Here is a 12,398-nt window from a genome sequence, read left to right as displayed (position 1 = left end):
AGCCTCCACCGGGTATCACACCCGGGACCCCTTGATCACTAGGCAACGACGTTACCACTACGCCAACTGGCTGTGTTCCAAGAGCATGAACTGAAATGACATTAATAAATTGTTGTCAATAATATATCCTTTGCTAGCAAAATAGCATAGCAACATTGTCTACAATTTTATTGTAGGCACGGAATTTAATTAGGTAAACTCCAAATTCCAAGCAGATTACTACTTGCCTCGTGTCATTTCTTGAAGCTTGGCTATGAATAGAGTTATGAATGACCCAAAGGTTGAAAGAATGGCCCCACCAAGTACATTGTCTTTAATCAACGATCGATCAGCGAGCATCTCTTCCCACAGCTCTGTGTCCTCGATCGATCAGATTACCCAGGAAAATTCATCCACCACCAGCGAATCATGTCGGATCTGTCAAGAGGGGGCAGCTGTTGCTCAGTTGGTTTCTCCGTGTGAATGTAAAGGTTCAATTGGACTTGTGCACATGAATTGTTTAGAAAAATGGCTGACAGAATCCAGCACGACCTCGTGTGAGTTGTGCTGTTTCCAATACAACGTTGTCAGAATACCAAAGTACGGGCGTCTCCAGTCCCTCTGGATCTGGTTGGGAAATCCAAGAACTAGAGAAGGCTCCGGTGATATAAGGAAAGACCTGACACTTTTCCTCATCGTTGTTCTACCCATGACCATCTTCTGTCCCTACCTGTGTGTTGTGACAGTGAGGTACCTTGTCGCAAATTTCAGGGAAGTTTCCGTGACACGTTGGGCTATTGTTGCGGGTGTCACGTTGATGGGTGTTCTGATGATGGCGAATTACGTAATGACTGTGATGACTGTGAGATTCTACTACGGCATTTGGCACAAATGGTGGCTTCGCAACCACGTTGTTAAAATCCAACAAAAATCAATGACGGAAGACGTAGAACTTCAAATACTATCGATATAAACAATGTTAATTCAAATATGTCAGTTACCCTCATTTGTCCTGTAAATAAATCATGACAAGTGAACTATGAACTTATTCGTGTTTATTAGGTCGTATTTTGAAGAAGGATTGAAAAGCACGAGAATGAATCATGTTAGTGGTGACGTCACAGCAGATGACAAACCAGGATTTAAATCTAAACAACTGGCAAAAATGTTTTCTTCCTATCCAAATCAATGGGATTTCGATTTTCCATCGAAAGGGCTAGCTTTAATTATTGTAACAGCAGTTATGAAACAAAATTATGATGCGTATCGTACATCAATGTAAAGATAAGATTTCTGAGAATATGACTGTATATAACACATACATTACAGAGAATAAGGTAAGGAATAACCGGAGTAAGAAAATCATGCATTTTTACACAAAAGTTGGACATTCCAGTTCCGAGCACAGCCGAAGCCGGCCCGAAGCTCTCCGATCTCAAGTCGGTCACGCTGCCGCTATGAATAATGGGAAACCAGTAGCTTTAGGCGATTGAACTGCCCATTGGCTGCCATTCCGGATCGGATTCCTTTTGGAGCATTCACTTTACTCGGTTTCCTACTACATTCTCATCTGTAAGGTATATGATATACGTATATAGACGTATTCTTCGAAACCTCAGCTTTACACTGATGTACGATGCACATCACATGTTTTATTCGTAACTGCTGTCACGATTCTTAAAGCTACCTTTTGCAATGGGAAACTCAATGGATTTGGATAGGAAAAACAACATGTTCTTATTTGTTTAGACTCAGTTCCAGCTCGTCGTCTGCTGTGACGTCACACTAATATGGCCCATTGTATATATATACATAGCTATATACAGGGTGGACCGACCATTTTAGTTGATAACTCAAAATATCTTACAAACGAAGTGTTTTCGAAAGAAATGATTCAAATTAGAGTTAATCACATTCCTCATCCCTCTATTCCATCATTTATTTACAATGTAAATACAATATAAATATCTGTATCATCAAAGATAGTAGTAACTAGTAAGAGATTATGTCAGTAGCAGTCAATGAACAATTCAAGAGATATTTAAGAAGATATAGAAAAAACTATAGAATTTGTGATATTTCTAAATTTTATATTTTATATTAACTTAATGACCCAGATACACATAGTTTACGTTCATTTAATACCGTTGTAGAATGGACTTGGTTTAAAAAGGCCCCCCTGATAGTCTAACCCGTGAGCCGTCCCTGAAGATCAATTATAGCTACGGGCATGTCTACAACTACTAAAAGTTTCATTGTATATGCAAAACCAAAATTCTTCAGTTCTTAGAACAAAGAAAGAAATTGACATGGCTACTATTGAAACATTGAAAATGATTGATTCATCGTGAAGGAGGACGGTAGTTCAGGAGTTAAAGTAAAACAATACTTTCGAAAGCATTTTTTTAAAAAAAATCTTTGATGGACAATGTGAATAGCCGGTTTGAAGATTTCGGTCTCTTTTCACATGTAGTCCTAATAAATGCACACACAATCATTTATAATTATTAAGAACGTATGTTTTATGGCTATATGTCAGGTGAATTTTTAATGTAAGCGAAAGCACGTGTGCATCACTAGTTAAAGATTTTCATATCTACAAAGAAAATCCAAAACACATTTCCACGTCACTCAAGGATTATCTGAATCCAATTGAAATTTTACCAAAATCTACAGCTAAATTTGAACGCAGGTTCAGTGCGACGCTAACCTTTACTGAACAGAGACATATATTCCATATATTCGATGGATCACCGTAAATCAATTTCGGTGATACCAAAATATAATAGCTTGGATCACCAATACCCCGAAATTGATGTTGTTTTATTTTCATGAGATATGAGCTCCAATTACCATTTTAAACCGTTTTATAAAATTTATTCAAACATAAAAATGGCTAACGGGGGTCATTGTAAGTTTTTTCGACTTCATTACTTTGCGTACGCCAGTGGTTCGCACGTCTGTGGCCAATACGCTTCGCCATTGCCGTACCCTATGTTAATACTTTACCTTCGCTTTTTTCTTCCACAGCACGCCACTCGCCACTGTCCGGTTGGTGTAGTGTGCGGTTGGCTGTTGCGAAAACCACGCCCGTAGCCAGGAATTCTTAGTAGGGGGAGATAAGTCAATCCTAGGGGGAGCAAATTTTTAATATATTGTGTTGCATTGGCAGATATGGGCGCTATTCACCGGATGTTTATATTTCTGTGCTTCCTTGGCGCTGGCGGGGACTGCACTTCCGGTTTGGAAAAGAATAACATTGAATTCAAAGGTGTAAAGGCAGAGTCTTCGGAAAAGGCGACACTATTTATGTGGCTTTTGGTTTCAACATGAGATAGGGAACAAACAAATGTTCTCAGGTATCTATGCATCGTTTTCAGACAGACCCGATACGGAAAAATCAGTAGGCAGTAAAGCGAAAAGATTGGACCCAAACACGTGGGAGTAGGCTCTGCAGTCGGCACTTCATCAAATCAATTGAAGATATTTTACGTGTTTCGTAAATTGTAATTGTCTAACGCACATGTGTTGACTAAATTTAAAAGTTGGAACTATTTAGTATTTATAATCATAATATAACGCATTTGCCTTTTGGTTGTTGATAAGCGATCTCTCAATGGGCGTCGGTAGGTCAGTCGTCGACCTTCCCCCACCCTGAAAATTGGCATCCTTCATTTTAAGTTGCAAAAAAGCAGAAAGTTTGTTATTTTTATTGTTAATAACAGAAATAAAGTTCACTTGGTTAGTATTCGAACACAGTAATCAATGTAAAATATGCATTAGATCGAAAAAAGAATGAAAAATACAGTAACCAGGTTATATTTTCATATTCTACAATTTAATCCAAAGAATAAATATGGTTCCACAGTTTTCAGAATTCGAAAAATTATAATTTTTAGATGATGTCATACAATATATACCTTGTGAGTATTTTTTCTAACTTCTAAAGTTCTTTCTTGAACGGCACTTGCAAAAGTTAATAACAAAATACAAATAACTGTGCATTTCAGTATAGTAACTATGAAATGTAAAAGTATTAATGAAAAATAGTTGTGCTGGATATTCACTAGGCTTGTGGATCGAATAGCATGATAATAATAAACAACAACAATAACAATAAAATTCGAATAAAATTTATTTAATTAGGTATATACAGTGTGTCCGAGAGAAAATATACCAATAAAGAATTTAAATAACTCAACAATCGTTAACGACAGAAATGTCAAATAATGTTTATTTGGAAGAGAAAATCATAGAATTTGTTTTAACCAAAGAACAAGAACAAGAAAAAAATTTCACCTTAGTAGATCTCAATGTGTGCTCCTTTAGTGGCGCGACAAACATCAAGGCGGTACTCAACCTCCATCCAAGTGTTCTTCAACATTTGATGAGTGACGGAGCCACATGCATCGATAATTCTTTCACGGAGATCATTAAGGTCTTGCACAGGTGTTTGGTAAACCATAGTCTTCACATACCTCAAAGGAAAAAGTTCAAAGGAGATAAGTCTGGTGACCGTGATGGCCATTTAATGGGTCCACCCCTCCCAATCCAATTACCAGTGGAATTGTTATTAAGGAAGTTAGTAACACAACGGGCATAATGTGGGGGGCCCCATCCTGCTGAAACATGTACCCATGAGGCATACTAGGTACAACATACTGTTGCAACATTTGCAGGTAACTTGCACCTGTAACTGTAGCTTCCTCAAATAAAAAGGGCCCAATTACGGAATCTCGTGTCAAACCACACCACACATTCAACTTGGGGCTGTCGCGTTCATGTTCAACAACTGCATGGGGATTCTGCTCACCCCATATTCTACAGTTATGCCTATGCACTTTTCCGGAAATGTGGAAGGTAGCCTCATCTGAAAATGTTACGCGTGTCAGGAATTCATTGTCATCATCAATGCATGATAGCACTTCACTAGCATAATCAAACCTAGCGGGTTTATCACTGCACTTTAGTTTCTGAACAAGCTGTAACTTGTAGGCTCTAAGCCTTAACCTTTTATGTACGATATCATGCACAGTAGAACGTGGAACTTGAAGTTAAGAACTAGCACGTCTCACAGATTTACGCGGGCTTCTCTGGAAAGCTTCCTGAACCACAACCACTTTATCCTCGCTCACACGCTTCCGACCACTACCTTTCTTCGTTAACAAAGACCCTGTTTCCAGCAATTGTTTATGCCATTTAACAATGTAATGACGTTCTGGTGCTTCCTGTCCATATTGTTGCCGGAATCTTCTTTGTACCGTTACAGGAGACTTCAATTCTGCAAACCAAAAGTAGCACTCAACTTTCTGACGAACAGTAAACGGCGCCATTGTACAGACTACTAACGAACAAAGCCGCGCATGCTCTTAATTATGTTACGATTTTTTCCCTTCTGGTGGTACAAAAATTGCTTTCTTCCCTCTTCCAAATAAACGTTATTTGACATTTCTATCGTTAACGATTGTTGAGTTATTTAAATTCTTTATTGGATATATTTTTTCTCGGACTTATAACAATGATTTTAACCGTACTATCTATTATTATTTCTTTTACTGTTGTAATAAAAATATTTCAATGTTTATAATTAATGTAAGCTTCATTTCAACCTGGGGAAGTCTTTTCAAAAACCAAACTGATGGTAGAAGATCAATATTGCCTTGGAAAATATTAGTATTGTCCCTTATATCTGCATCCAAAGGATCCGGGAAACTGCCAATGTTTTCTAGGTACCTTTTTTTCTCTATATCACTCAGAAAATTCAAGTGATCCATTTTTTCGATCTTTTATAAGAAAATAAGCTTGGTGACGATCTGTATTCCACTTGTTTATATTGGAAAATTCGCCAAACAGGGTGTTCTTTCCCCGCCATCAATAATCGAATTGTCCGATCGATTATTTTTTGTGTACTCAGGAATAACATTCATAGCAGAGTACAGAGGAACACTTGCCGCCTTGTTCCAAAAGTGATTAGTAACAGGAAAGGGATGATATCTTAAAACTCCAACGAACAAAAAAAAAGTTCGAGCAACATCAACTATCAATATCTCGATAATGACCTTCCGCACTACCAAAGAATATAAAGATAAAGTTTAACATAAATAGGCTAATCGGGACTGTATCTACTTTATATTTTCAGGTCAATAATGTTAATAGACGATTAATATATGCCAACAGCTTTGGGCATCTCTGCAGAACTGATTAAGGAAGTCCTTTATAAATCGTGCTACATGATGTTTCCCTCTAGTTTCCAGTATGCAAAATTTTTACTCACAAAGGAATCTAACGAGAATCCAACAACACCATTGTGTTCCATTTTGCAAAATATTGTGTTGTTGCCGACAAACCAATAGGAATCCCTTGCTTGATCAATGACTTCTTGGATTACAGTGTCATCATTAATATTTTATATCAAGTTTTATAAAGGGAAATGTTGTATCCTCTTTACATTATGAAAAATACCTTCCTTATTGACTATGGACTATTACCCCATTTCCGCGGCACGAGGTCTCTGTGCCGCTTATCGCCACCAGTTTTTGAGCAGAAGCGTACAAACCCCAAATATCAGGTGTTTTTCTATGCTGATTCTGATTACTGCCAGTCACAGAATGGCTTAAGCAGGCGCGTATATTCTAGGCTACCGTATTCTCGCGTCTATAAGCCGCACTTTTTTCCCCGAAAAGTGGACCAAAAAATGGGGTGCGGCTTATACACGCGAATGATAAGAAAAGCATGTGCGGCTTATACACGCGAATGAAAGAAAGTGCAGCTACTGCTAGGATACTAAAATAGTATGTTGATTTGTTATCTTTATCACATAACGGATTCATTAACAGCAAATCCAACAACAATGCATCTGTAGCAGGGTTTGCAACAATATGATATCTTATCTTTAAATCTTTTTTTGCAACAATATGATAATATCTTATCTTTGAACACGAATCATCCTTACTGTCGTATTGATCTGGAAACCATTCAGTAAAGTGAACTGGTTAAATAAGGTTGTGGACCTGAGGTCAGGCTTGGTATTATCAAAGGGAGGATGTCTGGCAGAAGAATAAGCTACGATGCTCATTTGAAATTTGAAGCGATGCGATATGCTGAAGGAAACGGCAACAGATCTGAGGCGCGATATTACGATGTGGACGAGTCTAACATTCGTCGATGGAGAAATCAGAAGGAACAACTTGCTACAACAAGTAGCAAGAGAAAGACATTTCGTGGAAAAGGAGCCAAATTTCCACAAGTAGAAGAAGAAGTTTTGGCCTTTGTAAATTAGAGAAGAAGTGCTGGCTATGCTGTAACCGTAGACATGATACGTTTTCAAGCTCGTGAAGTAGCTTCAAAGTTAGACATCAGTCGTCAAGCTTTCCGAGCTAGTGCGGGATGGTGTTCACGTTTTATGCGTAGGAAAAGTTTATCGCTTCACCGTAGGACAACAATTACGCAACATTTCCCTGCAGACTTGATCAGAAAATTGTTAAATTTCACAAATGCGTGATTCGAATGCGAAAGTCCAATGATTATAGCTTATCTCAGATCGGCAACGCGGACGAAACACCTATTTACTGGAACATGCCTATGTCCAGCACAGTTGCACCGAGAGGCTCGCACACCGTATCGATCAAGACCACGGGTGGAGAGAAACAACGATGCACTGCAATGTTGGGTGTTCTTGCGAATGGAAGGAGGATGGAAGGAAACTGACACCGTATGTTGTGCTGAAGCGTACATGCCCAGCAGAAAGGATGGATGGAAGAAGTACTGGTATTGAACTGGATAGACAAAGTGTGGAATAGAAGATCTGGTGCATTGCTGAAGCAAAATAGTTTGCTGGTGTGGGAACGCTTTCTTGGTCACCTAACAGACAGAATGGACGCAAAATTGCAACAGTAGCTGTGATTCCTGGGGGTCTAACGTCTGTACTGCAGCCCCTAGACGTTTGTGTAATTCGCTCGTTTAAAGCTGCGTTCCGGCGTCTGTATAATGACTGGATTAGTGCAGGAAACCACGAGCTTACAGCAACAGGAAAGATCAAACGTCCGACTGTCAAGCGAGTGTGTGAATGGATTCTGGCAGCATGGAAAGTGTAAAGTCGGAGATAATTGTGAAGGATTTTCTGAAGTGCGGCATATCCACTGCCCTAGATGGTACCCAGGATGAAATGTGGGATGATGATGTTAGTGATGAAGATGACAATACCTCTTGTGCAGAAAATATTTCAACGAGTGGCAGCAATGACAGTGAATAAGGGCTCTGAGGACTCAAATTGAATGATACGGTATTAATATGTAGATCATTGCGCTAAAAAAATGGTTAAAATACTTTTAAAATACTTACTTGAAATTGGCTACCTACGCAAAAAAAAAGTCAATCTTGCGGCTTATACACGAGGTGCGGCTTATACACGAGAAATTTTATTTTCCTGAAATCTCAGGCCAAAAAAGAGGGTGCGGCTTATACACGCGTGCGGCTAATAGACGCGAGAATACGGTACCTAGGCTATCGCCGAAGCCCATATTAAAATACAGGAAATAATCGATTAGCAAATTTAACCGATACTTCACTCTCAAGTAACGACCACCGGGAAAGCGCTTGTGTATGGTCGTATTTATTTATCGCCAGGCTTCTTCATTTGAGGGAAAAGTCTTTCAACCAGCAGGCTGTGCTTTCAACCCATGACGTATTTGTGCTGGCAGGGACGACCAACAGCTGGAGAGTGAAGGCTTCGTTTCATCCTGGCGATACTCAATGTTGCCAACAATGGAAATACGAAATTCGCTAAATCGCTGAAAATATATATTATAGGCGGGGGTGCCAATGCAAATTATCCAAGCTAGCCTCATGAAAGTAACATCACCTCCCCCCTCCATCCCTTCGAGCATTGCCCGTCTCTCTTCCAGTTCCATGAATTTCGTCACATACAAGCATTATAAATCCGCCAAATTTAGTGATTTTCCCCTGAAGTTGGCACTCTGCTTCTCGTTGGAACTTGGCCGGTTCTGGAACCGAAAATGGGGCTCGGTGGGGCTCGCAGTGTTACCAACTGCTTACTCGAAAAAATCACCAAGGTTTTTTTGGTCTAACCTAGCATAAAGCAAGAAGCTGGCAATTTTGCTTGAGAGTTCACAAACCGGAAGTGGGGCTCAGTGGGGCTCGCAGTGTTGCCAATATTTTACTCGAAAAAATCACCAAGGTTTTTTTTGGTCTAACCTAACCTAAAGCAAGGAGAGTTTTGCTTGAGAGTTCTGCAACCGGAAGTGGGGCTCGCAGTGTTGCCAACACCTACTCGAAAAAAAATCACCAAGGTTTTTGTCTTGGTCTAACCTAGCCTAAAGCAAGGAGCTGGCAATTTTACTTAAGACTTGCCTTACAGTGCATAAAGCAAGGTTGCCAAACTACTGGTATTTTTGCCATAACTTTTTACAAAAAGGAGAGAGAGAGGGAAGAGTTAAACAACCGACAGCTGCCAACATTTACCTACAGCTTTTTTTTTCTTGGTCTAACGTAGCCTAAAGCAAGGAGCTGGCAATTTTGCTTGAGGCTTGGTTTACAGTGCATAAAGCAATTTTTGCCAACCTACACACACTAAACAAGGATAGCCGGCACTGCCGTAAAAGAGAGAGAGATGGGTGGATGGCAACACAGTATGTGTGTGCGTGTGTATAATATGTAGTATTATTAACTAGAGAGTGTTGGCAAACCACCTGCAACTAAACAAATAGAGATGCCAATGTTGCTGTAAGATGAAGAGAGAGAGAGAGATTTATGGCTGGCAACAATGGTGAGCGAATGCATCTTATCGTAATTTTCCAAGTCCCCGGGGGACCAAATGTTTATATATTGTGATTTTTGTAAACCTCTCTCGGGGGAATGATGTGCCACACGCGCACGCGCGTATGTATTGTGACGCAAACCAAACAAATAACATGCTATTCATCATCAATTTAGCTGTGTTCTGTTTGGCGTCTATTTCGAGCAGTTTGCCCGGCGGTAAAGTCTTATTGTAACAATCGGAGGTGTATATTGGCTGCACTGCATTCTGTTTATTGCAAAAATAATCCACAGTGGGTTGGATATTACAAACAATACGAGTTTGAGTTTTGAAAATGTAATGTCTGGCATCGAATACCTGGTGACTATTTCTGATACATTAAAATTTGAAATATGAGCACGAGATGCAGAAGAAAAACGCTTAATCATCAACGTGTATTCCTATACGTTGGATAAACATGTCGTGCATCCCGTCAGGATAAGCGATGTCGACGATGATGATGCTCGTGTGATTAATCTTCTTCTAATTTCAAACGACAGTGTTCACTATTACTGTCTCAGGAATGTTATGCTTTTTTTTCTCTATAAAAAAAGAGATTTGTGTTGATTGTTTGGTTAAAAAAAATTTCCTAATTATTTGTTTTTTGTCACAAGAATTGTTTGAATTTCAAACATTCCTAAGTGTTTGCTTAAAGATTGATGTATTAACCTGTTAAGAATGTCATATTAATAATACCGGCTCGGAAATGTTATGTCCTCTTCCTCTATAGAAGGTCATATAAATGTGCTAATTGGTTGGTTAGGGGGGATTTTTTGATTAGTAAATTGAGGTTATAAATACGTACGTATAAAGGTTTTGCTAATATGGAATGCTAAAGCTTAGTACTTGGCTTTCTCAGAGATTCGAATTCTATTAGGTTAAACAGCATAGAAATTTCACAGCAAGAATTGGCGTATACAATGTATATATTTTGAGAGGGGGGGTTATAGTTTTTTATGCTGTACGAATACTGGAAGCTTGACAGTGACAACCAACAGAGTAGGTAAACCTACATCCAGGAACTGGCAACACTAGTTTCTGACAGTGAATTTGAAATAAAATATTAAACAAAATACATGAGTAAGCACTGTGATTACAAATAGTACCAGTGTTGTGCCCCCAACTCCAACTGGGCAACTGGGGGGAAATAATTGTACAACAATTTGTACCTAATTGTACAATACTTGTACCTAATTGTACAACATATACACAGACATAAAAGAGAGAGCCTTCCCGCAACTTACTTCATGTACAATTTATATGATTTTACAACTGTGAAAAGAAAGCATATGTGTTCTGTATGCACACATTTATTCTTATTTTTCGAAGTTGAATGAAAGCACATGTTTTTACGCTCTCGTAATACTAACCTTGCTCCACTGATTTTAAATTGCTTCCATCCGCTTTTTTTTCTGTGTTATTTCCGTATGCACGCAACATTTGCTTTCAATAGACAGAAGGAGTGTTAGTATAGCAGGCTCCGAGTTTACAATTTATTAAATTAAACAATAATTTATGTAAGAATATACTTGTACTTACCGAATACAAAATAATAAAAAGCACATGTGAATGTTTGCGTATTATCTGCTTTCATGTCAGATTTTGCCGACCTGTGAGCTGTAGTGTTTAGGTGACAAGCGACCTGCTCAAATATGATACTGTTGACAATATTGTACGCCCGTGAAAATTACATATAAATAAGACTTAAGCGTATTATCTGCTTTCATGTCAGATTTTACCGACCTGTGAGCTGTAGTGTTTAGGTGACAAGCGACCTGCTCAAATATGATACTGTTGACAATATTGTACGCCCGTGAAAATTACATATAAATAAGACTTAAGCGTATTATCTGCTTTCATGTCAGATTTTACCGACCTGTGAGCTGTAGTGTTTAGGCGACAAACGACCTGCTCAAATATGATACTGTTGACAATATTGTACGTCCGTGAAAATTACATATAAATAAGACTTAAGCGTATTATCTGCTTTCATGTCAGATTTTACCGACCTGTGAGCTGTAGTGTTTAGGCGACAAACGACCTGCTCAAATATGATACTGTTGACAATATTGTACGTATATTGTATTGTATAGGAGACTAGAAGCATATAATTTGGCGAAAAAAAAAACCAAATAAGGTCATAGAAAATAGTTAAAAAAAAATTAACAATTATATTTTGCATTGCACAGCATTAGGTATTAAATAACATACCCCCCAAAAAATCTCTGCATTATGCGTTCTGAAAAAAAATTGCCCTACGTGCCAAATTGCTGTGTCAAGTAAACATTTTCAAAGGCACTGTCGTACTTGTGTGCCGGGAAAGCGAATATGTGCGACCAAACTGTGCTCTAAGTGTGGAAAAAATATTTCTATTGCCAACTTCAAGTTTTTTTTTTTTTGACACGTATATATATTATTATTTTTTTTAACAGAGGAAGAAAGTCCGTGCTTCGGAAAACGCGATGATGTGCGTAATGATATCTTCCGTCTCCTGCATAGACTTGTACCAATCTACTGTGTACCATCTTCTTCCCTGCCTTGCCTCGTCCAGTTCGTCCAACCTCTTGTTCAATTTTTCCCCTGCAACCGAAAACAGAATGTTGAG

At 38.7% G+C, this 12,398-nt stretch overlaps 1 protein-coding gene across 1 annotated transcript; it reads left to right on the top strand.

The window, feature by feature from the left end:
* The first annotated feature begins 265 nt into the window (after positions 1-265).
* On the top strand, positions 266-952 carry LOC145990461 (E3 ubiquitin-protein ligase MARCHF2-like). The gene has a single exon (XM_083126154.1). The coding sequence runs from the start codon at positions 266-268 to the stop codon at positions 950-952; it is 687 nt and encodes a 228-aa protein (XP_082982280.1).
* Positions 953-12,398: the final 11,446 nt, after the last annotated feature.

The sequence above is a fragment of the Lepisma saccharinum genome, chromosome 7 (assembly GCF_977018435.1).
Source record: "Lepisma saccharinum chromosome 7, izLepSacc3.1, whole genome shotgun sequence".
NCBI classification, from domain to species: domain Eukaryota; kingdom Metazoa; phylum Arthropoda; class Insecta; order Zygentoma; family Lepismatidae; genus Lepisma; species Lepisma saccharinum.
Note: the sequence above shows the minus strand (reverse complement) of the source record. Positions and strands in the feature narration are given on the sequence as shown.